This window comes from Dama dama, chromosome 9 (assembly GCF_033118175.1).
Source record: "Dama dama isolate Ldn47 chromosome 9, ASM3311817v1, whole genome shotgun sequence".
NCBI lineage: Eukaryota > Metazoa > Chordata > Mammalia > Artiodactyla > Cervidae > Dama > Dama dama.
Genome location: NC_083689.1, coordinates 29,460,957 through 29,488,589, shown reverse-complemented (window position 1 = coordinate 29,488,589; position 27,633 = coordinate 29,460,957). Strand labels below are relative to the sequence as shown.

The 27,633-nt window shown below is 40.6% G+C and overlaps 1 protein-coding gene across 2 annotated transcripts; it reads left to right on the top strand.

The window, feature by feature from the left end:
- The first annotated feature begins 12,192 nt into the window (after nucleotides 1–12,192).
- Nucleotides 12,193–21,815, top strand: CTXN3 (cortexin 3). Of its 2 annotated transcripts, none has more exons than XM_061149328.1 (2): nucleotides 12,193–12,477; nucleotides 20,631–21,815. In XM_061149328.1, exon 2 carries the CDS (start codon nucleotides 20,721–20,723, stop codon nucleotides 20,964–20,966), a length of 246 nt encoding a protein of 81 aa, XP_061005311.1. In that variant the 5' UTR covers nucleotides 12,193–12,477; nucleotides 20,631–20,720; the 3' UTR covers nucleotides 20,967–21,815. The 2 variants fall into 2 exon arrangements, with proteins under 2 accessions (XP_061005311.1, XP_061005310.1); XM_061149327.1 differs by lacking the exon at nucleotides 12,193–12,477 and adding an exon at nucleotides 15,266–15,749.
- Nucleotides 21,816–27,633: the final 5,818 nt, after the last annotated feature.

Genomic DNA, 27,633 nt, shown 5'->3' with positions numbered 1-27,633 from the left:
TGAAAATGTGCTTGTGGAACTTAATTTTTCTTTTCGATCATTCATCTGTAAGAAGAAAGAGCAAGCATTTCAGAGTAACAGCATAATGCCCTATGATGGGTTTACAGGCAACGTTGAACTATTTGATACTCTAACAGATTGTGGAAAATGCTTCTAGATGTCTGATATTTTCAATTTGAAAGGTAGGATTGTGTATTGAAGTTGCTACTGTGCTTCATCTACAATAGACCTGCTTCTCTCTTCTGCCCTGGAGAATGGCCGGCATATATGTTAGAGCTGGATAGAAGTTCCTGAAAAAGGAAGAGGAGCTTCCCACATCTCACCACACCTCAGAGCCTTAAGTCCTTAGCTTCCAACAGCTGACTTCTGACTCTGCAGGTGAAGACTCAAAGTGAATAGTAACGTAGAGTTGCCCCATTCCTTCTGTCTATGAATGAAGCAGTCTATAACGCAATATTGCAAGCTAGTTTTCTGAAAGTCATGTGAGAAAACACAAGAAATCTCTCTCATCCTCCAGATGAAAATTTCCTCCTGAAGCACTGGTGGCCCATTCTACCCTGCAGAGGTCGAAGGGCTTGTACTACCTCCAGTTATCCTGATGTAGGTGATAAGTGTTCTGGTAAGCTCTTCCAATTGATGCTTTTGAACTGTGATGTTGGAGAAGACTCTTGTCATTTGTGTTGGCTTCTCCAGTTCTCTGACCCATCTGTAAATGATCCTTAGAGTCCCTTGGACTGCAAGGAGATCAAACCAGTCAATCCTGAAGGAAATCAGTCCTGAATATTCATTGGAAGGACTGATGCTGAAGCTGAAATTACGATACTTTGGTCACCTGATGCGAAGAACCTGATTCATTGGAAAAGACTATGATGCTGGGGAAGATTGAAGGCAGGAGAAGGAGATGACAGAGGATGAGATGGTTGGCTGGTATCACTGACTCAATGGACATGAGTTTGAGCAAGCTCCAGGAGTTGGTGTTGGACAGGGAGGCCTGGTGTGCTATGGTCCATGGGGTCACAAAGAATTGGACATGACTGAGTGACAGAATTGAAGCTCTTCCAAGTGTGGGGAAACAGTGGTGACTTTTTTCTTCTGGGCATGTGACAGATGGAGAATCCAGAATTTTAGGTCTAGTTGTATCCTTCTTAATAGCTGGGGAGTGTGGGACGCCAGAGTTGAAGATGACTTGGCCCCACAGCCATGGTAAGAGTACAGATCTGTCTATACTACCTTGCCTCCCCCGTGTCACAATCCAAAGGGCCCAGGAGTGTTAGGTAACTCTTCATCCCCTTTTCTCAGGAGATTACACTGTTCTGAATGTGTTATCATGTCCAAAATGATACAAAATTCCCTCAAACTACAGTTTGTTTGCATTCTAGTTATAACATATAGCCTGAGACTCAAAACCATTTTCACTGAAATAAAGGAACTCAATATTCTTAGAGTAGCAAAACACCAGTTGCCATATTTACTGATACTTCCCATAGTCAAACATCCTAGAGATGGCGTGTGGGGGTCACTTTTGGTTCCAAGCCCCTAATTAGAGGACAGTGTTGAGAAATGACTCTATAATATAAAACATGAACATAAAAATATTGATGAATATTTCTGCTTCAAATCAAGTCATAATAATTTACATGCAATTACATGCAATTATAAGTTAGACGATCTATCCTCCTAGATCCAGGGTTATGCCCAGTTTGGAGCCACCTGTAATGTAGAATTTAACTCAAGATTAAATTTAACTGTCTAAATATAAGAGGTGAGGCAGGCTGCAAAAGACCAAGAGACCTCAGCTGCCCTCTAGTTGGGTTAGCGGTCTTGGTCTGTTCATGGTGGCTACTTCAAGATCTGTGTTAACCTCAAAACTCAAAATCCATGCAGGAAGCTGAATGGGCCCATCCCCATTATGAGCATGGACTTCAGGTATGAGGGTGGGTTTTTTCCCTTTTTCTTTTGGCTCTGAGGAGCTTTTTGCCTCTGCACTCACAAAGGCCTCAGGCTTATGTCCTCCTTAGAGGACCGCAGAGAAGCGAAATCCCTTAGACAATGTTTATGCCTTGAGGAGTTCTAGCCTAAATGATCACTTTTCCCTTATTTGAAATGATGCCATGCTTTTAAAATTCTGATTCTACATGGATCTGGGAGAGGAGTTGGCCAAGGTCAGGGTAGTTATAAGAAAGATTTGAGAGATTCTGTATAGTTGGAAAAAACCAGTAGAACAACAAAAGATGGCACAGGAGAACAAGTAAGACAAATATGAATAATCTCTAACTAGCAGAAAAATTATTTTTGAAACATTACAAGTAGGTCAGAATGATGAAAAGGGGCACCTACATTCCCCTAAGGATATCAAACCCAAGAAATGGTTGGCTGCCTTATTGTGGAGATCTGGCTCCCTCCCACCCATCCACCCCTGAGTCATCCAGACCATGCTGTTTCTCAGTTTGCTGCAACAAGACATTCCTGCAGACCAGAGGGGCAATGCTTAAAATTCAGATCGGATGCAATCTCATGTAGTGTTCACATCCACCTTCCCTGCTCACTAAGAAATGAATATCACTGTTTTCCCAAAGGCCTCTATCAAACTCCGAGATATTTTTAGACACTACCATGTCTATGTATCTTAGGCCCTGCAGAAAAGTGAGAGATGGGCAAAAACATTTTAAATGTGATCTTTGTGTTCCTGAGAAAATCACTTCACCCCCCCAAACCATGCCTACATCAGTTCAATTCAGTTCAGTCACTCAACTGTGTCTGACTCCTTGCAACCCCATGGACTACAGCATGCCAGGCTTCCCTGTCCATCACCAATACCCAGAGCTCGCTCAAACTCATGTCCATTGAATTGGAGATGCCATCCAACCATCTCATCCTCTGTTGTCCCCTTCTCCTCCTGCTTTCAATCTTTCCTAGCATCAAGGGCTTTGCCAATGTCTACATAGAGATAAAATAATACTAATATTTTGTATCCTGGCATAGTATGGCCCCTGTGAGGACCCGAGTATGATACATGATCCATTAGGCTGGAGCCAGGGTATGGGAGTGGACCTAGAAATGTCAGGCTGTGGAAACCGACTGTGAAAGAGCCAAAATGTTCTGGGGTTGTATCAGAAAGACAACATGTTCAAAAGACTGCCTTACAGCACCCAGCTAGAAAGGAAATAAGATGTAACCCAGAAGAGGACCCCATAGATCAGAGGCTAAAGAAAGAAAATGAACCTCGACATAAGAATCCAAGTGGAGACTTAGAAGAAAAGGGGAGGCAAACAGGAGATCTGACCTGTATGAGGTGGAGCTGGGTGGGAGATAGTTTGCAGAAGATTAAAACTCAAGGATCCTGAGATGCCAAAGACAGGTTATGGTGGGAACATAATCTATGGGCGGGGGAGGGAGGGTATGCTTCCCTGGTGGCTCAGAAGATAAAGAATCTGCCTGCAGTGCAGGAGACCCTGCATTCAATCCCTGGGGTGGGAAGATCCCCTGGAGAAGGAAATACCAACCCACTCCAGTATTCTTGCCTGGAGAATTCCATGGACAGAGGAGCCTGGTGGGCAATAGTCCATGGGGTCCCAAAGAGTCAGACACAACTGAGTGACTTAGGTAGGTGGGTAATCTATGGGAAGTCACTCTGTAAAGGGTAAAACTCTGGTTAACTGTAATGGTAGACTGTGTCACTCTTTGTCGGTGTTCCGTGTTCCTATCTAGGGAAGGATTATACTATTCAGCCTATTAAATTCAAATGTGGCCATGACGTTTGCTTTGCCCAATGAAATTGAAGCCACTTGGCAGAGGTCTTAAGAACTAGCACTTGCATGCCATGCTCTCTCTCCTCTCTACCTTCCTATCTGGCAGAGGCCAGCCCCTTTGCCTGAATCTTGGGATGAGGGCAATGATGACATTGGAGCAGAGTCCCCAGATGACCCTTAATGAATGTGTAGCAAGAAAAAAAGTTTTTCTTATTTTTTTCCATTGAAGTTCTTTCTTTTTTAAATCACAGAATTATCTAGCTGCTTTTGACTGATACGAATGAAGATTACTGGTTGGAAGGCAGTAATTAATGGTTTTGCCTGGTTAGACTTATTTTAATATGACAGGCAAAGTACGACAATGATGTTGCAAGAGAAAATAACTAGGAAAAATACCACTAGAATGTTTATTTAGGATGATTTGTAACAAAGAGTGAAGTCTGTGGATAAATTATTACCTATGCTAATATTATAGCCAGTCAAGTGAAAAAATACATTAATAAGAGACTCAGCTTTTTTTATTCTCAAGTACCTTACAGTCTAATCAGAAAGCCTTAACAAATTCATACTCACACACACACACACACCTTTGATAGATAAAAACATGTAAAAGGGTTCAAGTCTTGACACTGTAAGAGTCAAAAGTCAAAGGAGACCAAAGGTACAAGCTTGCTGAATTATATGATTATAATTGTGTTGTTATTCTAATTATCATCATCATTATTTTACTGTTGCTTTTGTGGTGTTAGATATTAAGATGATAAAAAGAGTAGTTGTTGACAAGAGTTGAAAAAAAAAATTCCATTATTCTTATTTGTCCTATTTAGTATCCTGAGCCAGATAGCCTTTGAATGGACAATACTTGAGGGAAGAAAGGTAATTTATTATTTTTGATAAACAGATGGCTTAGGAATAGGAAACATGGTGGTTTTGTAGTGATGAGACTACAGAAAGAGAAAGGATTGAAAAAAAAAAAAAGATGCAAGCAACTATAATCAGGTAGCCAGACAAAACATGGACTCTATCCCTAGAGGGGAATGAAGACAGACAAGCCTCAGGAGCCAGTGACAGCTTGTCTTGGATCATAGAGGCTAATCCTTAAAGGCTGGACCAGGGAAGGGGTCTCTGTTAATGACGAATGTCCCGTTCTGCCTCCCTGACTTGGCCTACAAATGTGGGCATGTGCAGGGAACCATGAAGAGATTTTTCTTCATCCTTTTTGTATTTGCAAACACAGCTTTTCTTGGCTTACACATTAGTAATCCATAGTCCACTGAATATTGTATTGGCATTTGACCCAAGCCCCTAACCATATTTGTGATATGCAACACCGATTATGGGGCTATTGGGAACACAAAATGTTCATTTTTCTCAATTGACCCCATATCTACTTTTGAATTAAGAAAAATGTTGAGAACAAAACCAGGCCCCTTCCTGAAACTAATGCTGAAGGGCATTCTCATGAGGACAAAAGTAAATGGAAGTGAGACCTGGCTGATATCTGCTCTGTCTCTGGTCATTTTAAAGTGTTGTTCTTGAGCATTTCAAATGAAGAGCTGACTTTTTCACAAGCTCTCTGAAAACTGTTACTGAATTGTATTCAGTCCCTATTAAATTACTAAGCGATATTTTCACTTCTGTGGTAGTAATATACACTGAATAAACTTAAGTATATGCTATTGCTTTTGTTTATGTACAATTGCTGCAAAATGAAGTTTATAAAATACCTAGTTTTTGTTTTTAGATTAAATGTTATCTAGCATTTCAGCCAAACAACCATTTTTAAAATGATTTTATCCTTCAAAACTTGAGAACAAGTACGTCAAGCCTTTCCTAGCAATGGGAAAATTCACCGAATACATAATAAAATTTTTTATGTGTCTGCTACCACTAATGACATATAACCTATTGTACTTCATAGCTTTCTTCAAACATTCTAAAGTTTAATGGGAAATAAATGTATACACATAAATAAATGGATAAATAATTAAACAGAAGTTAGAAACATAAGTGAATAGATAACACACATAAAATAGAGGTTGTAAGTGTGATATGGGAAAACCAGGGCAATAATTTAGATTTTAGGGCACTGCATGTGATTACAAGAAATCAGATTTTAAGTGTACACAAGATGTTTGAGGAAGACAGAGAAGGACCTGTTTACTTGCATGCAGAATGGACCACAGCACTTGAGGGGTGATTCTGGGCGTGCGAGGAAGCCTCTGTTTTCAAAGAATTATCCACCCATTCACTGATGGTCCTCAGGATGATACTATAAAGAGACTCAATGGGTTTCAGGCAGGGTTTTTACTTACTTCTTAATATTTGGCTCATACAACACTGACCGTCTTTGCAAAGTGAAATCGCAAATAGTCAAATTACTTAGAAAGAAAGTCTTATACCGAAAAGTAGCTATTCTGTGTAGCACTCATCTCTCATGGCTAAACCCAGGGAGAATGAAATTTTAACAGTTTCATTTAAAATTTAAATGAAATTTTAACAGTTCCTCCTTTTAGTTCTCTTGATATTTTCTTATTAACAAATTGACGTCACTCTTCCCTATTTGGTCAACGTTGACGTCTGTTCTGTTCCTTCCGTCAAAGGGATGACTTCAATCAGTCCCCACCACCACCCATCTTAATAGTTACTTCAGGATTTTGGCCTACCAGTTAGTTACCTCTACAATCTTGGAAGGCAGTGGGGTCACTCATTTGTCCCCAGGCCTTCCACTTCTTATTTTTAGCCCCTTTTTTCTTTTTGACCCTAGTCTTCCCTGCCAGACACCCACCCCTTGCAAAGCTGCAGCCTCCTGTGTGTTTTCAAAGCTCAGCATCTCTAGTCAGTCCTCCTCCATCCACACTCCTCTCTCAGAAATAGTTTCTCTCTGCCTCTTGGTCCACCGTGTTGTCTTTATCACCATGGGCTTCTATTCCTATCACTGTTTACTACCACTTTAGCAAGAGGTAAGAAGGGGAGGAGGGAGGAAGAAAAAGAAAAGAGGAGATGCATGTGTTCTGAATGGGCATTTCACTCAGAGTTTCTCAAAGCAGGCTGTATGCATTTTTCTAATGATTGGTTCAGGCATTCAATCCATTTTTTCAAAGAGGTACATGACACCCTAAATTTTAAGCTTAAGGTTCTTTCCTCATAGAGTTAAAATGCCTAATATGGCCAGATAGTCACCGAGAGGAAAAAAATTTAACTGTATTACTTTCTAAGTGTAGACTTCAGACTCCTTACCTCATTAATCATATTGGTTTCTTATTTGAAATATACATTCTTGGCCTGATTTAATTAAATAATCTGGAAAAAAAGAAAAAAAATAAATAATCAGGGCCAGGGCCCACCCCTTAAATCTGCAAGCTTAACAAGCTTGTGATAAAATGTAATATTAATGCTATTTTATTTATAAATTAAATGGATGTAATTTAATGTTAATAACAGAAACACAGGTGATTTATAACATTTATGTACTTGCTATACATAAACATGGGAGAAGGAAATGGCAACCTACTCCAGTATTCTTGCCTAGAGAATTCCATGGACAGAGGAGCCTAGTGGGCTACTGTCCGTGGGGTCGCACAAAGTCGGACACGACTGAAGTGACTTAGCATGCATGCACGCGTTGGAGAAGGAAATGGCAACCCACTCCAGTGTTCTTGCCTGGAGAATCCCAAGGATGGAGGAGCCTGGTGGGCTGCCATCTATGGGGTCGCACAGAGTTGGACACGACTGAAGCGACTTAGCAGCAGCAGCAGCATACATAAACATTTCATATATATTATTTAAAGGAAAAATTATAGATGGCAGGCCTCCTACAAACTTTGCGTGTATAATCAAAAGAGAAACATATACCCTTAATATCTGCCTCTTAAAATAATTTGCTATATGACTAGAACTTCTGACTGATCTGATTGACATGATTGTAAACTTAAACATTTTTTCAATCAGCAACTAATTATTTTACTCATAAAATGCAGTGTTGAATCAGCTGAAGTTTGTATTCAGTGATCGCATATCATAACTGCTGTTTATTACTATTTCCTCAGCCTTCTTTCAGTAATTTCTACTACTTTCAATATCAGGAACTGAGGCTGGTTTTTCACTATATTTTTAACAAGGATTTTTTAACTGCTTCATATGATTTTTCTCTCCTCTGAGTGTTTTCAAATTGATTTTTCAGTGGCAAGATTTTTAGTTCCAGAAATTTGTCAGGTATTAAAGTCAGGCTAAAAGGTCAGTAATTCTCAGATACATTCTATTTCATTTTATAAATCATCTTAATGTTCTAAGCTGCTTAATCCTCAAGTTGTCCATGTATCTTCTCTTCCACAGTGCAGCTGTTGAACAGAAAGAAAGAACCCTGCCAAAATGACAGCATAAGAATTTAGAGGGATGGTTTGTATAAAACTCTAATTGGTACTTTATATGACATTTTAAAGGCATTAAGTATTTCAAAGTCATTAAGCAAATGGTTATTATTGTACAAGTCATTTTAAAAGAATAAATTTACCCACCAGGCTGTTAACTGCTCAGTATGAATTTCCTTTGAGCAGTGAATAAGCCATAGTGATGTTCTTATACTTTCATGCTGTAATTAGAATTAATAACTAACATTTTGCAAATATTATCTCTAAATAGAATTAATATGATGTGTTTTGTGAAGTTGTTCCTTTTTAGGACTGGACATCAGCTTTTTTATGAGCATGACGCATTTCATTCCTATCTATATGCTTTAGTGTTTTTGATTTCGGAAGAGATAAACTCGATAATTTTTAGGGCAATCTGTAATCCTGACAAGTATGACATTCTATTAGTGTTTTCTTTCTTTCAAATATAATTCCACTGCATTGCACATTGTTTGTCTCTCATTTTCAATTTTATATTTCTCTGTGTTTCAGCTTCATCGACTACTAATTGAGCATTCACCATACAACAGATGTGATGGTACAAAAATGCATTCAAGAAAAGACTAAACCAGGAGGCTGCCAATTTGCAGCTGGACTTTAACCTGCTTGCTTTTTAATAATGCTTGACTATAGATCCTTATTTATAGGCTTGGTATAAATATTATTAAATCTTTCCAACTATTCCCTTGAGCTTTGAATGTTCACTGACCTGTGAAGATAGCCAAGTGGATAAATAAGCTTATACTTAGACCTGGCAAATCAGAGGGCTATTACAGCTCATCTTGATTTTTTTTTTAACTTTACATTACATGATACATTGATTTTTTTAAACTAAGAAGACATTTAACAAAGACACACTTAAACTGACTTCCAATTCTCTTTTAGTGAATTGAAAGTGGTAGAGTCATTAGTGCATATCCCAGCCTGTTTTCACATCCTCCATTTCACATTTGCTGGTAGTCATGTAAGTTACAGTTGGCTTTAGTCTTGGAAGGCTAAAGAGAGCCTCTGAAAGCAGAAGTTCACAAAGGAGAGGGGCTCTAAGAGCTGTCATGCCCATTCTTGCCACCCCATCCATCTTACTCTATGTATTCTTTTCCCCATTCCTTCCTTGAAAAGAGTGGTCAGCTATGTTCAATGTCGTCACAAAGAATAAGAAAGATTAATGCTAAAGAGGTTTTTTGTGTTTTTTTTGGTTCAGGCAATTAAAAGCTACAAATGACTTTGTGAAATCAGGTCCTGTAAGAACATAATTCAGATGCCTGCTGGGTGAGTAGCGAAGGGAAGGGGAGCAAGTGGGGAATAGTGGAGGTGGGCTTATCTGTCAAGAAGCTTAGCAACCATGGCTGGAAGGTAAGCTCCTAGGGTTCTTACTAGGAAGCCTCCTAGAGTTGTGCAGTGCACAACCTGAACAACCTCAAGCAGGGATGTAGATGTAGGACCTATAGTTTTTATTCTGAGCACACTTAACACAGAACATATCTGATTCGCAACGAATGAACTTAATAATGTTTCTTGAATAGCGTCAAAGGAAAATTTACCTAAAAGAAGGAAGAAAAGATTTTTTTAACCAGTAATCTAGTGATGAAAATGAAAAGAAAATCATGTTTCTGTTTTGAAAATTATACCAAGTTTCAATTCAATTTGACTTTGAGAATTAGGTAGAGTTAGAAGGAAACAATGATAATTAATAATAGTACAGCCTTGTGTTGACATAAAGCTTGGCAGCTCATGAACTTTTCCTCATATTCATTGTCTACTTCTTTATGGAAAAGTGCAGTATAAGAAATTTAGGAAAGAACTGTAACCTAAAGAACATTAAAAGTGAGATGAAATTAGAAGGTAGGAAAAGTTCTTAAAATAGATTTCTAACAATACTAACTCAGGGTGTCATGTGGTAAAAAGACTGAATTGACATTCAGGAATAACCCTGGGATCAGAGAAGCTAGAATATAAAACCTATGGAACCTATTTCACCAAATTTCATGTTAGTCTGAAACATGAAACATCTCTGTGTAGCCTTATATGTTCCTGTTTAAAGCTGGACTAGAAAGCAGAAATTTGGGGAGGAATTCAAACAACTATAAAGATTATCAAAGACAAAAGGACTGGAACCTACTATGAAATGTTCAAAGAGATAAACTTTTTGTCAGGCCTTCTTCACTGACGACTGTCATAATGTAACTGCAGGGGAGAAGGGCTGATACTGATCATTCCAATGACAATTATCTTATAAAAGAAATATCCAAACTTGGCCTGAAGATCTTGGTAGCCGCAGATCTTCATCAAATGTTCTTTGGCTTACCTAGTTCAGCTTCCTTTGTGGAAGAGCATTCTAACAGAAGCTTGCGGTGGTTAATGACCACAGAGGGGATAGAAGAAAAAATGTGCTGACTCACCGAATTGAAGTAAGCAATGGAGGAGTTAGTTGAAACAGAGGTTGTCAGAGGGGGTTTTGGAATCTACTTCTCTGGAGAGTTTTAAAAATAGGCCAGGCACTCATCTCCCTGGGATGGGTTCAGGCTGCATAGTAGCTAGAGGACAGCCACAGCCCTCTCGTGTTCCCTGACACCTCTACTGTCTATAGATGACAACAGTATCTGAGGGGCCTCTGGGCAGGGGCCGGTGGTCACCTGGCCCGTTTCTAACTAGAGTCCTTTTTTACCCCCATGGAATGATAAGTATATAAGTGAGGGCGGGGTCAGATTGTTCCCTGAACCACACTCTGTTAGCATTCCCGAGCAGGATGCTCCGTCCACTAGCACCGTCGTCGGCTGAAAAGCATGGATACCAGTTAGTATTGAATGACAGTGCTCTGTTGGATTTCATTTGTCGCATTGTTTTGTGTGTCTGCGTGTCTTTGTGTGAGAGAGAGAGAGAGAGAAAATATAGTAAGTTACACTAACTGGAAAGGAAATTTGGTTAAAAAGTCTGGAAAACATCTGGGGAAAATACCTTCATGTTCTTGTGAAGCATTTGATTCTGATGTTAGACTCTAACCCTTAGCATTTGAATTTCCTTGGATCTGAGGCTTATCCAGGATTGTTGTCTCTTGCTAGCAGGTGGGGGTTTTCCTCTTAGAGAATGAGCTTCATTCTAGTCGCCTAGAGCTACTGGGTCATGGCCAGCTTCTCAGGCAAGCCAAAGAGACGGCAGAGCTGACAGGCACAGGGAGAGTTAGCTTTGAATACCTTGCACCCCATTGTTTGGTGGGTGGGTGTTGTTGCTAATTGTTCTTCCATTTCAACAAAGAAAGTGGTGAGTTGCCAAAAATCAAGGATGTTCCATCTCAAGGATTAGGCTGAATGTTTTCAAGAGAAACACTTTTTTTTTTTTTAAGATTAATTTTATCCTATATTTTCGCAATTTATTTAGGTACTCTGTCCAAGGAAAATAGTGTAAGTGTTATGCCATGTAACCAGAATCTTTAGAATTAGTACAACTTTCTCTCAGTGAAGGTCTATCTTTATTTACCAAGTGGGCTCAGATGGCCTGTGTGGGGTGGGGTAACTGCCAAAGTCACAATTATGCATGCTGCCCAGAGGAGAGCGGACCTGGCAACCCACCACCTAGTAAATTTACAAACAGGTGGTGAAAATAGGATTTTCTTCTTTTTACTGGTTCCTTCCTCAATGCCTCCCATAATCGTTGCTTTTCTGAAAGGTCAACTTTGTTTTTTTTTTTTTAGGAAAAGGAGTCTTTCCTTCATCTCCTAAATGCTAAGATGATACCCTTCCCTAGAAGTCTTTCCATTAATTAAGTTGGCCTGAAGGTCATAAACCATGATCGATATGGAGGCTGGTTGCTGCAAGGTGCTAATTGACATCCCCAAAGAGGAATAGTGTCAACAATCAATAGAGAAGAGCAGGACACTGGTAGATTTATGACTTTGATTTTTGAAAAGGTATGGGAATGTCCTGTGATGTTTTCCCCCGTACTCCTTTTGAATGTTAATGCTTTCTTGAAGATGATTTCAGACACACTGCTAGGATACTGCCTCTACTCACTGAAGCAGAATTCTCCGAAGAGTTGCTGAGGCAGAACCGAAATCATGGCTCGCCTCAGAGAAGCAGCTGTATTGGCCGCTAATGATGCCTCACACAGAAAGACGATGCTCCTTTAACTCGGGGTTTTAATGGGAAGTTTCTAAGCCTGAAACAACAGCTTTAGCTCTGGGGTGTGCCATCAGCTGCTTGCAGCTACCACTGCCTACTGCTTTCTCACAGCCTGGTCGGGAAGAATGGAAACTAAGGAGGCTTGTAACTACCTGTAACTGTTCCACCAGGAAATGGATCAAGTGTTTGTTCAGCCAGATCCAGGTATTTGACCAAAATCTGTGTCTATGGTGGGCTAATTAAATGCTTTCCTCTAACTTTAAATATATGCATGAGCCATGATCGCATGGATGCCTTTTGGATCCAAGTTCTGAATTTAGATCTAGCTGTCAGATAAAGTCTAATTAAATAGCTGCTAGGTAAAGTTAATGCATGGGGTGAAATGTAATGATGACTGTATTTTTAAAGCATGCTTAAGTTTATAATGCTACAGATACTGGATAAGAGAATAGTAAAACAGGCTTTTTTTCTTTGCTAAGCTGCAGTAAATTATTCTTGAAAGCCCTTTGCCCATTACATTTTTTTTTTTTTTTGCTATTTGCCTAAAACATCCAACCTTCTAAAATGTAACAGGGATGTTCTAATTTGGTTACAAAGGATCATGACCCAAACAACTCATAATGATAATGCTGACTGTCCCTGTTGTCCCTGGGCAATGTGCAGCCCTAGCCTTTTGAGGTATCAGCAAGCACTCTCTTTCACTAGGAAACACACAAGGAAAGAGAAGGAAAACTGAGTTGAACAGTAAGGTTATTGTTTGGACTTTAAAGTTCCAGTTTGCTCGTGGTGACTTTTGATACCCCCCTTTACTGACTGGGCACTCACAGGCTATTTTTCTGATGTTCTCAGCAAGGCTGCAGTCTTGCCCTGCAGTCCCTTTAAAAGTCGTAAAGCAGATGTCAGGAGGAAGATGAAAATAGGGAGGAAGTAAAGCTGAGGTCAGGGCTCAGGCTGAAGATAAAGGTCCCCTGCTGACCAGCATGGTGAACTGGCTACAACAGGGTTCACACCCCAAACCAAGCAGCAGATGTGTCTGCAGGCTGACTTTGCAGAGATGGGCAGAGGAAGCTGACCTCCGGTGCAGCAGTCAGGGCTAGCAACAGTTCTGAAACTGCCTGTTGACATTTGTAGCTGACCACATTCGCTCGTCTTTAAAATTGTTGTCTATGGGCTTTCTACTAGCCTTCGGTCTAGTTTTTGAGTGTATAAAGTAATATTTACTCCTAACCATCCTGTGAATTTGGAATCATCAGGGCTATTGTATCAGAACAGGAGCGGTGTTGAAAAAGAGGAACATGGAAGTTGCCATGTATTTATGTGAGCCAGAAAAATGGGGAGGGGGCGGTTAAAATGCCTAAAGTACTTAGAGTCAGGAAATCTCTACCTCAAGGTCTTGGCTGGCCACCAAAAGGGCCATGTATTCTGTGAATTTATAGGAAACATTTTGCATCTTTGCGTGTATATCCTAGAATGCAAGTTGCTCTTCACTGGATTCATACACAGAATTTCTACAAGAAATGAGGTGGCTTTGGTGGTGGGCTCACAGTTGTGGGGGGAGATGTGTAAAAGGGTTGAATGGGATGTTTACACGTCGGGGGTGGGTCGGTGGGTGGATTGGACGATATACCTCCAAACACTCCAGCTATACAGACAGCAATGCAGTTGAGGCTTCCTTTAGCTCAAAAAAGTAGAGAGTGATTCTATTCTGCCTCAGTTTCAGGATATATTATTTCTTCCATCTTTACAAGACATGTTCACATTTCAACAGCCAAGCTTCAGAACTATTGCAGGATAATGCAGCACTTTGAGGAAGTTTGTCCCTGTCAGTTGTTGCAAATTCAGTCCTGCCTACCCAGCCAACTCCCTCCCTACTTCATAGTCTACAGATTGGTCTCACTAGGCTGCTAGATAAATATAAACAAGGTACACAGGATGTCTTTGTGGGACAAGGTGTCCTGTCCATCACATGTGAGTGTAAACTGGACAAGCCTGTGAGTGTTCTTGCTCGATGGATGAACTGTTTTTACATCTGTTTTTGCAAACACATCAAGTCACATAACTGGGTTTGTGGCCTACAAGGTTTAAAAATTAGGTACAGCAATTATATGGTTTCGGAGTACTTAAAATACAGACTGCGTTGTTTCACAGCACCCTGCAGGGCATTAGCACTTGAAGGATGATGACTTTCTACTCATTCCCCTTTGAAGGGGGCTACTCTTTTGAGTTTTTTGATTTGGGGCGGTTTATTTAACAATCTCCATTCCTGCGTGGGAAATGAGCAATAAATCTCATTTTGCACAACAATGAGATAAAGAGAAAACACTCATTCCTCATCACCTATTTTTTGAACAGCTCACAATGTGCAAGGCAGGACTATACACACCCTGCATCTACTGTAGCTGTTATTGCAACCCATTGCAGGAGGGACGACCACAAAAGTGAGATGGTGAAATCGAATGCCTGTGTGTGGTTTCCCAGGACAAGGGGCCAAATGCAATGAATGAATTCTGTTGCTGTCACTTGAAAAATAAGAAATATATCATTACTTTAAGATAGTTCTCTCCAGACAAAATATTTTTTCTTACTGTGAAATTTTATAATGAGATGAACAGTCCAAAGGCTCTAAGCTTGAGAAGGATATGTGTTGACATTGATAGTTCCCATGTAAGACAATAGGATTCAGGATATTTTAAATGGCTACCCTTCCCCATCAAAAAGCAATCTAGGTAAGAAAGGACTGACCCCTTAAACAGAATGGAGAGTGCTTAATTCCAGCTGATTTCTATATTTCAGACCCTACCCATCAGCAGTGAGGTCAAAGAAAATTAAAAAAAACCCAAACAACTGCTTCTTAAATCATGAGCTCTGTGACTATTAAAATGTCATTGTGACTCAGACTATTTGTGCTTCTTTGAAAACAAGATCTATTTCAACCACAATGGTCTGACATCCCAGTTAGGGTGGATGACATGTGCTTTTTTTCACCCCTTCTCTGTACCACCCAGCACCTCCAAGCTTGAATTCAGTTCCCTGAACTCTAAGGGGCCAGAGGTTTGTTTCAACCTCTATTTAGAGAGGCAACGATCCCAGAGCAGCAAGGAATTCCTCAAGGAGCCTGTTGTTTAAAAAGGGGATGGTGACGAGCACAGTGGAGATACATCGGGTGATAGGTGCTGCTGCAGAGTGGAGGTGAAGTGTTCCCAGGGACCGAGCAGGAGGCGTCGGTGCCTTGGGTGAAGGGAGGACAGAGGCCCCGCTGAGGAGGAGGACTTTGGCGTGGACCCGAGGGCGGGAGAGAAAGCCGCAGGTGGGAAGAGGGCGAGGAGCAGAGCATCTGGCGGGCAGCATCATGACTCAAAGCTCAGAGGTGGGAAGCCTGGAGGTGTTCAAAGAATACCAGGTGTGAGGTGGAGCTGCTGAACGGCCAGAGTTGGGACGCTCTCCGCTCTCCTTAGGTGACTGCAGATCAATTACATGTAAGTTTCTTCTTGTCCACTGGTCATTTTGCTCAAAACCAAATGTGACTTGATCTTTGTTCCTTTCTGAACTTACTTTGAAAATATAGTAAGACCTCAGAAAAATTCCACTGACAAGATTGCCATCTAATTTGTGGTCCAGAAAACAGGTGTATCAGGTCCACAAGAGGGTTAAGAGGTTGGTGAGGGTCTTGGATATTGGAGTACAAGGGTTTTTTGAGGGGAGGAATGTTAAATTTGAGCTTAGAAAGATGAATCATGACGCAGTATAGAGGAAGTATGGGGTAAGAAAGAGAGGGTTTCTCTGCAAATGAACTAGAGTGAGTGGCTGACAGTAAGAATGACTATGGGTGAGATGGACTCCTCACACGGGGCTTAGTGACTAATTCAGGGTGTTTGCACCTTGTGAACTTAGAGTCCAAGGAGCTTAGTTTGAGAAAAGGGATGTATTACATGACTTTTGAAAATGGCAGCTTTCAACTGAGGTTTCCTTGGTCCATGTTAAAATTAGACTTTATTTCCCGAGCACATACAAATGGACCCAGCAAAGGGAAGACACGTGTGCTATGTGATAGGGAAAGCCAGTCAGGATTAAAATATTGCTGTGAGTAACTCTGGTCCTTCTTAAAATAACTGCCTTTTGTTGTTATTAATGCTGATAATGGTTGCGTCAAAATCTTTCAAAATAATTTACTTGCCCACATTCCTCTATTCATCTGAAAGGAACCTTTTATTGTTTAGGCAAAAGCAATTGTGACCATTCCCTAAGAATTATTTCTACCAAAAAAAGGGACACTTTACTCTCAGACACTTACAAAATTTGGATGTCTTTGAATATTCTTGTACTGTGGTGGCCAAGTGATTACATTTATTTCTATTTCTGCATCTTACACTGATGCTTCCTTTAGCTTAAACATGCTATTGAGCTTTCCAAACTTGTAAATTATTGATTAGTTGATTGCAGGTTTAAAATCAAGCAGGCTCGTCTAGGGATTTCAAGCAGTTCCAGGCAAAACTGGGAAATAGTTGGCATTTCTTTCTGAATCTCTGGATCTCCATCTCCCTTCATAACCATTTCCTCTTCTCATCTCTACCCACTCTCCCTCATCCTTCCTCAGGACTCTCCCTCTGGACCATCAACTCATAGCCCCCAAGTCTGGTTCCTGCAAGTCCCTCTAGCAGCCCCTTGCTCCCAGCAGGATCTTTCTTCAATTTCCTTTCTATCTACCTCTTTTCTTCCTCCTCCAAACAGGAACAGTATTCAAAGACAAATCCCTGCCAGTGTGTTAATGTGTCATCTTCCCTGGTAAAATACTGCACTTTAATAGAGACCTGTGATGATTTGACCAAATGAAGTTATTTTAATAGGAACTTGGGCATCATAGTATGCTGGAAGGGCAGAGGCTTACAGTCTGTAAAGATCTTTTGAGTTCTCAAAATGCTTTCATCTCTATTGTCTCCTCAGTTTGGTATATCTAAAAGGGATTGGTGGTGAAAGGCTCAGAGAACAAGAATATATATATTTATATTTTAGCAGGCTTCTCAAAACACCTGATCAGGTTGCTAGGAGGGCTAACTATATCCTTAGATCTGCCTTTTAATCAGCATAGCATGGTAAAATTGCAAATCAAAACTGTGTTAAGACATTCGAATAGTTGGCTTTCCTGTGAAGAAGTGAGGCCCCAGACTCATGTATAGAGAGATGTCGCTGATGATTTGAATTGAAATGGCTAGGTTGTTTACTGGGGCTTCTTGGAATGGTTGCCCATCACTGCATCCCCCAAATGAATGGTGTACCTGTTCTAAAACCTGAGTTATGGCATAAGCCTAGGAATTACAGGATGCTTAGCTAAGAGAAAAGGACTTGATACCTTGCCTTGTACAAAGGACAAGGCTGGAGAAGACTGGTCCAGGGTGTCATGATGGTGCTCATCATGATAGCAAAGTGACCAGGGGTGAGAAAGAAGGGACTGAAAAGGTATTGCTATATTAATCAGACAGCTCATGGCTAGGGTGTCATTAATACAGGCTCAAAAGTTTCTATGTCCACTTCTCCACTGTTTTCATTGAACTTCACAGATCTAGCAAACTTTGTGTTGTAAATTTACATAGTTAATGGTCCTCTTTTTCCTTCTATTTCCCTTTTGTTTTCATAAACAAAATTTTCCTAAAAATGCAAATCTGTCTCGGCTGTGTTAAAGAACAGACAAAGAAAATGGTTCTGGCTTCACTTGGGCCAGAGGGAAAATGGACATAGTAAAATGGATTTTAGTAAGCCAGTGGGAAGGCCAGGGATCAGTCAGACATGAAAAGACAAGAGGCAACATAGTGCGTCTCAGTGGTAAAGAACGCGCCTGCCAATGCAGGAGATGCAAGAGATGAGGGTTTGATCCCTGGATTGGGAAGATACTCTGGAGGAGGAAATGGCAACCCACTCCAGTAGTCTTGCCTGAAAAATCCCATGAAGAGAGGAGCCTGGCAAGCTACAGTCCACAGGGTTGCAAGAGTTAGACACAACTGAGCTTAGCACAGCTTAGGCATCTATTCCTCTATCACCAAAAGGCTTTCTTTTGACCCAGGTTTTGGAGAATTTTTTGTTTGGTATGATTAAGTCCAGTTTGGGTGTTTGGTGTGGGTATGGATGCCCTTCGGAGAAGGCAATGGCAACCCACTCCAGTACTCTTGCCTGGAAAATCCCATGGACGGAGCAGCCTGGTAGGCTGCAGTTCACGGGATCACTAAGAGTTGGACACGACTGAGCGACTTCACTTTCACTTTTCACTTTCATGCATTGGAGAAGGAAATGGCAAACCACTCCAGTGTTCTTGCCTGGAGAATCCCAGGGACGGCGGGGCCTGGTGGGCTGCCATCTATGGGGTCGCACAGAACTGGACACGACTGAAACGACTTAGCAGCAGTAGCAGCATGGATGTCCTTAGTTAGAAGCACCAGGGAGAACTGCTTGGCTACCTTTCCTGTCTGCTCTTCAGTTCCAATTAAGAATTAGCACCCAAGACTGGTGGGGTGCTTAAAAACAAGCAAACCAAGCCCAATCCATGAATATCCTCTATACTCCTAAAGAGATGTTTTTAAAAAACAGTCAAATTTTATTCCAATTGTATTTTAAAATAAAAATGAATCATAAATGAATCTCCTGCAACTATTCCAACCTTTAAAAAATTCAGAGTCAAGGATCTGCAGAATATTATTTCCATAAACTGGTAACTCCTTCCTCCCAGATACCAGTTGTAATTCCCTTTATAAACTGTTTTTAAACTGTGATTTTATAAACTTTGAAGTGTCAACATATATGCAAAGTGTTGTCATGCTCACTAGTTCTATACCTCAAGACAATGATTATAAATTAACTAAAGAAATACTATGTTAATCCTTTAGGCCATAATTCTATTTTTATTTGGTTGCTTATTTTCATTGCGCATAGTTTCTTTTGAATTCATGGTAATTTCCATAGATGACTATGTAATTTTTTTACATACAGATTCATAAATATGTCCTATGATTTACCTATATAGTAATGTCTAATGTAAGTGCTTTTCTTTATCAAATTTGATTTAAATAGGTTTAGTTCAATATATGAAGCTTTCACTGGCCTTGGTGTCTACTTCAATATGCCTTTAAAGACAAACAGTAATATCCATACACCTTAGTTTTTCTACTAGCAAAATAGAAATAGTGATAATCTTTCTTTCTTTCTCTTCCTCTCACCAAATGGTCTTAAACAAACAGTAGGAAGCTGCTTTAAGGCTTTTAAAAAATGCAATCAATTTCTTTTCCCAAGCTCGGTTCTCTAGGTCCTTCCCAGGATCAAGTATTGAACCAGGTTTTTGTTTTTTGATGAAAAGAGAAAAAGCAGCAGGAGTTTAATGGTTTGGGAGTCTGAGACCCCTCCCTTCTCCCTTGGCCCAGGCGAGAGAGAGCAAAGGAGGAGCATGGTAGCTTCCTTAGTCCTGTCTTCAGTGAAGCAACACTTTGTTTCCCTTGCTTTTCATCTTTGTATGCTTTTCAAAGGTTTCCTCTGACATTCATCTTCATGGTAGCACCGTGAGATAGCACTCAGCCATTTCTACTTCTCATCTTTCCAGCTTAGTGACTTCTTCAAGGTCCCGCACACAGTAACACGGAGGCTAGAGACTGAAGACCCGAACCCAATGCTCCTTGAGAGAGTTTCTATATTGAGCAACTTTTCCAGCCCGGCTCAGACAATAAAGAATCTGTCTGCAATGCAGGACACCCAGATTTGATCCCTAGGTCAGGAAGATCCCCTGGAGAAGGAAATGGAAACCCACTCCCGTATTCTTGCCCGGAGAATCCCATGGACAGAGGAGCCTGGTGGGCTGCAGTCCATGGAGCCGCAAAGAACTGGACACGACTAAGTGACTAACACTTTTCCAGCCTCAGTTTCCTCATGCTACAGAGATCCCTGCTTTCATGGAGGCTGTGGTAGAGTGGCTATCTTCAGTCCTGGCACACAGCTGGTGTCCAGTCAATGGTCTCATTATAAGAATGATGTGAGAGTATTATTATTGGAGGGAATCTAGAAGAGACTTGGCAGGGAGGCTGGGTTTGGATGTCAAGTTGGCAACACACGTGAGGTCAACATTACCTTGTACATTTCTCATCTTCTGTACTCTGGTTGCCCTTCCTGCCCATCCCTCCTGGCCCCAGGTGGCTGCCCTGAGAACAGTCTGGTAATTTCATGCAAGAGTAACATATTCTTCCCCATAGTTATATGGAATTAAGCATCCCTGTTGAAAAAGCTTAGTGATTGCTTCTTCTCTCTGAAAAATAGGATGGTGAGCCTAGAAATAAAGTTGCCCTTTGATGTTTATTCCCTCTCCTTCCCTTCCTTTCTCTCTGAAGCCTTTCCAAGGTGCAGCCACCATGATCTCAGCAGGCTGATGATGGAAGAGAAAGAAGCCGGGAGACCCCGTGCTCTAGCATCCCTGGACGATGGATGGAGGACAGCCAGTCCCTTCTCCCCTGGTGCCCCTTGGGAACATGTCATCAGATTCTAGCATGTCTCTGGAGCAGAAAACCACATTTGTTTTTGTGATTTTGTTGTTTATTTTCTTGGGCATCCTCATCGTCAGGTGCTTCCGGATTCTTTTGGACCCGTATCGGAGCATGCCAACCTCGACCTGGGCTGACGGACTTGAAGGCCTGGAGAAAGGGCAGTTTGACCATGCCCTTGCTTAGCAGGACAGAACCAGGAATCCTTCCTGAGGAAGAGAAGTGCTTCGTGTCTCAGTGAGAGGTTTTCTTTAGTCAATGTTCTCAGCAACTCAAAGTCTTCACCCTATCTGGTTCTAGAACCACAATCCATTTATTCAGTAAACATTTGAGGACATTGGAAATGAAGATTTCTATTACCAACCCAAAATAGGAAAGTTTCAATTTCGATATTTACTCAATGAATGAATATTGTTGAATGTGTGTGATGACGAAGCCAAGAGTACCAATAGTGACTTTGCCTAAAATGAAGCCCTACTGGACCTGGGGGACCTGACTAGGTCACCAGGAAAAAAGACCTGATTTGAATCTGAAAGCAGGGCCAGAACAGACTTCCTTGCTCTAATTTTGTCCCCCAGCTTGTTTTATTTTCATGGGAATCTGGGTCCTAGGCAGAGAATGAGGAAGATGCTGCTGAGTGGACCCAAAGCAGGTACTTGTTTTCTCCTAAAGCTAAGAGCAATGGGAGGCAATGGGGAATGCTTAGAAATGATTGATCCCTGGGAAATACGAGTGAGGATGATGTTATTTTGCTTTTTAAATAAAACAAATTCAAAGGCTTGTGGAGGCTTGCAAACTATTTACCAGGCCAAGTGCATTCTATGTATTCATATTAATAACATGAGTAGAGGTAGCGATACATAATCTGAATTTACTTTCTCTGCACAATTGATTGAAATAATAGGTGGCTATTTCAAGTTGTGCTTTTTTTTTTCAATAAAAAGTTAACTGTTTGGAGGAGAAGACTTTTATAGTCTTAAGAAGAATGTATGCTTATGACTGAATAAACCAAATAAAACTTTTCAAGAAACAGAAGTGTCTCTTCTCTCTTATTTCAGCGCTCTGGAGGCAGTGTGTTATATCAAATGCTGAGGACTAATTGTTCTGAGAAAGAGAAAAAGACCAAAGACCATGAAAGGTCATCTAATTCATCCCTCTCCCATTTCAGGAAGGGCTTCCACGGATTGACACATGGGACGTATTCTAAGCACCGTTTAACCTCCCAAAAAGAGAGATATGAAAATCTCTTATTCCAACTCCGTATGGATAGGAAAAACTTTTATCTAAGCTAAACTCCTTAAGGCTGCATTTAAAGTCTATGTCTTTTAATTTTCTCCTCAATTAGCCTTCATTTAAAAAAAAAAGTTTAAAAAAGAACTATGCCTAAAAAGGCAGCCCTTAGTAAGACTTCTCCCTTTTCTTATTCTTTCTTTTGTAACATTTTGGAGATTCTTCTGCTCAGCTTTCCCTTGTCCCCCATGTTCCCTCTTGATTTATTTTCATTTAAAAAATAATAGCTCTATTAAAATGTAATTTACATACCACAAAATTTAGACTTCTAAAGTAAACAATTCACTGGTCTTTAATATATTCACAAATGTGACCATCATCACTATCTAATTCCAGAATTCTATACCCACCACCAATCATGTCCCACCCCTCTTTCTCTCAGATCTAGTAATTTCTAATCCAACTTCAGTCTCTATGGATTTGCTAATTCTGGACATTTCATACTAATGGAGTCAAAGAACACATGGCCTTTTGTGTCTGGCTTCTTTCACATAGCATGTTTTTAAGACAGATTCATCTGTGTTGTAGCATGATCTGTATTTTATATCTTTGTATGGTCAAATAATATCCTGTTGTTTGGCTAGACTGTGTTGTGTTAGTCACTCAGTCATGTCCAACTCTTCTCAACCCCATGGACTGCAGCCCGCCAGGTCCCTCTATCCATTGAATTCTCCAGGCAAGAATACTGGAGTGTGTTGCCATTCCCTTCTCCAGGGGATCTTCTTGACCCATGGATCGAACCCGGGTCTCCCACATTGAAGGCAGATTCTTTACCATCTGAGCCATTATTCATCTATCATGGTTATTCATTGGCCAGTCTTAAAAAATGCTGCTATGAACACATTTGTACAAGATTTTGTATGGATATGTGTTTTCAATTCCCTTTAGTAAATTCCTGTGAGTGGATTTGCTAGCCCATATGCTAATTCTATGTTTAACTTTTTGAAGAGCTGTGAGACTGTTTCCCTAAGCAGCTGTATTAGTTTGCATTTCCACTAGCAAAGTATGTAAGTTTTGATTCTTAACTCTTCCCAACTACTCAGATTTCTTTAGCTATAGAATTCATAACTGTGTTCACTTATAAGAATGAGCCAGATTAAAACAAAACCTCTTGGTTTTATCAAGCTACAAGTTAACTGATGCCTTCAGAGATTCTACATTTCTAGTTCCAAAAACACAACACTGATGCTGATCTGTGGTCATCCTGTGGTCTGTTAAGTCACCTAAGTATATATATATTTTTGTCTTACTATTGCATCTTTCTTTAACCTACTAATTGTAAAGTTTTCTTTTTTCTTCAAATGTACCATGTCATGTGTATCCTTATTTAATTTCTCTCCTATTTTATTGGGAGTCTATTCAAACCCATTTGAGTACTTATTGAGCACCTGCTTTGAGCCTGGCATTTCTAGCATTGGAGAGATAGGAAAAACATGAAACTAGTTCTTGCTCTTCAGTAACTGTCGACCTCACTGAAGAGCTGAGAAATGAAGGAAGGTATGTGTCCACGTCATTGTTCAAACAACTGTGGGAATCTACGGTTCCTACACCATCAGAATCCTCTGAGAGCTTAACAAATATATACGCACCCCCACTAATTTTTATTACAAAAGGTGTATGTGACCATGGTAAAAATGTAGAAACAATATGGAAAGATATAAAATAAACAGCCAAAGTTAAAATTCTGCCTCCTTAGTTCATTCCAGCTCCTTAGTTCCTCTGGGGGAACTTGCTGAAAATGTAGATTCCCACATTTTCCCTCCCTACAGAGTAATTCTGTAAAGGTGGGTCAGCAAACAGATGCTCCAAGAGACAGAATATGGGAGAGATGGATGAGGGCCAAGATAGTCAAGGAAATGTCCCAGGAAACAGTGAGTCAGTTGAGGACAGTGCATGTTTAAGTGCATGGTATAAAACTTGATGCAATCTAAGTTGCTATTCTGAAATGAATTATGTCTTGACCTAAGATGATAGACGTGTTTTAGATATGTTCATTGGAAGAGAAGAGGGAAAGTTGTAGAAGAGGAAAAGGAGAGAGGGTGTGGGGCTTAGAGGAAGGGGAGCAGCCTGCCTGGACAATATAGTTGGAGGGAGAGTTGGAAATCTTACGGGAGCTGAACATCCGAAAGTCGGAAAAGGCAAAATGAAGGGTGAGAGTCACTGCAGATTCTTGAGAAAGAAAGTGACATGGGGAGTGGTGGTCAAGGCCAGTGTGTGCACCCTCCCTTGGGGCCACGCTAGGATCTGCTACTAAAACAGGACAGACGCAAATAGCCATCTGCCCTCCACGAGGCCTTGGAACACAGGGTTGCCAGGAAGTGCCACAGGGCCTCCCAGAGCCTGCTCTTCTTTCTCTCCTCACTTTATCCCCCACTCTATTTTTGTTTTTCCTTCTCAGATTACTGCTCCTTCTTTAACCCACCCCCTCACTGGTTGGGCCAGTTTGATCCCACCCTGAATATGGGTCTCCCACGCTCCACCAGAGCCAGAGACCAGAACAAGTGATGAAACGCTTTGGGGTGTTCAGAGTAAATTGATCCCTCCAGTGAGAAGTGCTAACCCTCTGTTTTAATTACTCAGGACTCCTTGGGGTGAACAGACTATTCTTGAAAGGTCACAAAAGCCCTCTCTCTCCTGGCTTTCTGGCTACCGGAGTTATAGTGCAGCATTTTGCCTACCTTACAAGATATTTATAATGACTGCAGCTGCCCTCTATCATGTATATCTGTATCCCAGGATGACAAAAATTACTTTCCCAAGGTCACGCTAGAAGAGAGCTGACTTCTGATTCAGAAAAATGTGGCAGACTCATTCTCAGTCTGAGCTCTGTTTGTGCTCCCAAGAGACTCCAAGTTCTAGATCAACACTGCTTCTTCCAAAAGACCTCTTTTTTAAAACATCTTAAACCCTGTAAAGTAAGTCTAATATGGGTTTGAAGGAGATTAACTTGACTCCTGCTGTTAAACTAATGAACATTCCAAGTAAGATTGTTCTTCTACTATTTTTAAGGGTTAAAGCTGAAACAAAATAAAGCAACAGTTTTAGGAGGCAGAAATTAGAGTGGATGTATTCAGGGGGAAAAAGTACCCATTCAAGTCCCATTGTTTTATTGAAACACTGAAACTTTTATATTACATTGATAAATTTGGTGTGATGACAAATTTTACTTGATGACAAATTTTACCTGACTAAATCATCGAAAGACATCTCATAGTTTCAAGAAGATGTCAACTTTCAGAACTGACATATAAACCATATGGAAACATAATTATTTTCGAAAAAAATATTTTAAGCTCCAAAGCATTGAATAAATTCTGAGATGTGATTTGTGAGATCTGAGATATAGGTCTTCTGAGACAGAGTATACAAAGAGGGGTGCCTCAATTATTGATTCACCATAAAGTTGTAGAGAGCTGTGATCTCCAGAAAATGTGTTCAGTTCCCTAAATGTGCATAGTCAGGGTGGGATCAAACTGGCCCAAGCCAGAAGAGTTTAGTTATTTGCTTGTTTGAGATGCAAAAGAAGGACAACCATTTAAGCTTTGTCTCTCCTGTTACTTAAAAGAATAAATGAATTCTTTCCAGAGAGGTGTCTACCTCTTTAGAAGCAAGTCCTTCCTACCCTTACAGCTGGCTCCAGCCTGATGAGTCAGCACCCAACACTTCAGCCAGTCTGGGGCTCTTACCAAGGTCAACTTTTTAGAATAGGATTCCCTGCTGAATTGAGAATACAGTTGAAGTTTTGCTTCCAGTTTCCTGCCATAAAGTGCACTCACATCTTATCACAAAACACCACAAGATATTCCTATATGATTCCATCCCATAGACTTCCCCAATATCCTGATTGATGTGTCTATGCTTTAGCCTAAGAGAGATTCCCTTAAACCATTTTTCAAAGGGGATTTCCATTTTCTTTTCCCTTCTAAGCTTCCCATTATTTTCTTTTAAGCCCTATTATATTCTTAGAGCTCTGAATATTAGGCAGCTTTTAAGAAGGCAGCCTTTCCTGGATTCTCTGGAGTTTGGAAAGCTATAAAGAAACACTGCTATCACCTATTTCAACCCCCTCACTTTTCATGGAAAGAAATAGGAAGACAAAGAGGTCGAATGGCATGCCCATAGTCACATCTCCACCCACTAGTTATAGTTGTGTCATCTTACATATGTGGTGTGTGTGCACATGAATTCAAACAGAATGAACAGTTAATAAATCTGTGAAGTGAAAAACGTCCTTTTGCTAACTGTCATGAGAGTTACTCTCAAATAATCTCCTTTTTTTGGCAGGGGTGGGTGGTGGGGGGAAGACGTGTTGTATTTCTTAAAAACAACCCTATGGACAGTATCTTTTCCTTTAGGGTATTCCCAAGCTTCAGTTTAGGTGTCTGGACAACAAGAGGTATTTCCAGGTAAATTATAAAGGATCCTTTAGCAAAGATTCTGGTTCTCTAGACACAGGATAATCAATCTAGGATAAGGCTTCAGAGTTTATTTCCAAGTAGATCTTTGAGCTGTTTTTCTTAGCTGAAGAGGCCCGCCAAGGGAGATTACAACATAAAGTTCATAAAGGTTTTGGATACAGCCCTAACTCTGGCTTATCAAAGAGATGTCTGGGTCCTCTTAGGACAGAACTAGAGCTTCAGAAGTTATACAACAAAGTATTTCAAGTTTGAAAGGACCCTTTATCCTTTTCTGTCACGCATTTTTTCCTAGTTACCTCACTTATTTCTTATCCTCTATTTTCTGATAAGTGGAGTGCTGGAAGAAGCTGAAAACAACATTAAATTCAGTTCTGCTCTGGTGTATAAATATTTCTTCAACAGTCACAACAAATGGCTGCCTGAGTTGTGCCTGAACATGTCTAACTTCTCAAGGAGTCCATCCCATCTTGAGCTCGTTCTGTTTTACAGGAAATAATTTTAACCTACTGTAAACTTGTATTTTGGCCATTTTCTCCAAGGGGACACCATTGTTTTCTCCTGAAGTGGCAGATTTCTGATATTCTTTAATAGGACCACCCTCGAGATGTAACTGTTGTTGAAAAACACTTCTTCATGGATCCCTCCACCTTTTTGCATGTCCTTCTAGCTGAGGCATTGACAGAGTGTAATTCCTTTGAAAGTTCTTTGTTTAGAGATAGTATCTCTCTTGCCCTAGGTAGATGGTTGGGCAGATTTGCTTGTTGTTGTTCAGTTGCCCAGTCGTGTCCAATTCTGTGACCTCATGGACTGCAGCACACCAGGCCTCTTTGTCCCTCACCATCTCCTGAAATTTGCCCAAGTTCATGTCCACTGCAGGTAGCCTATTATAAAAGATTGGGGTTTCCTGAGCTCGGGATTCCTCTCATAACGCCACCTATCGTGTGTACAAGCATCATCTCCTCCCATTGGCATTGCCCTGTGCGGACTGGTATAAGGAGCTGACACAGGGAAATGCTGATACTCTGGGTCCTCTGACTGTTATGAGTAACGAACTGTTCTCTGACTCTGGGTCTTATGCTTTCTACCAGCATCCATGGAACTGTGTCAGGCTAACAGATCAGCTTGCAAGTATGGTCAAATCTCAG

What these genes read in the sequence shown, in the direction of transcription:
- CTXN3 (XM_061149328.1), top strand. Translation starts at nt 20,721, where the DNA reads ATGGATGGAGGACAGCCAGTCCCTTCTCCCCTGGTGCCCCTTGGGAAC.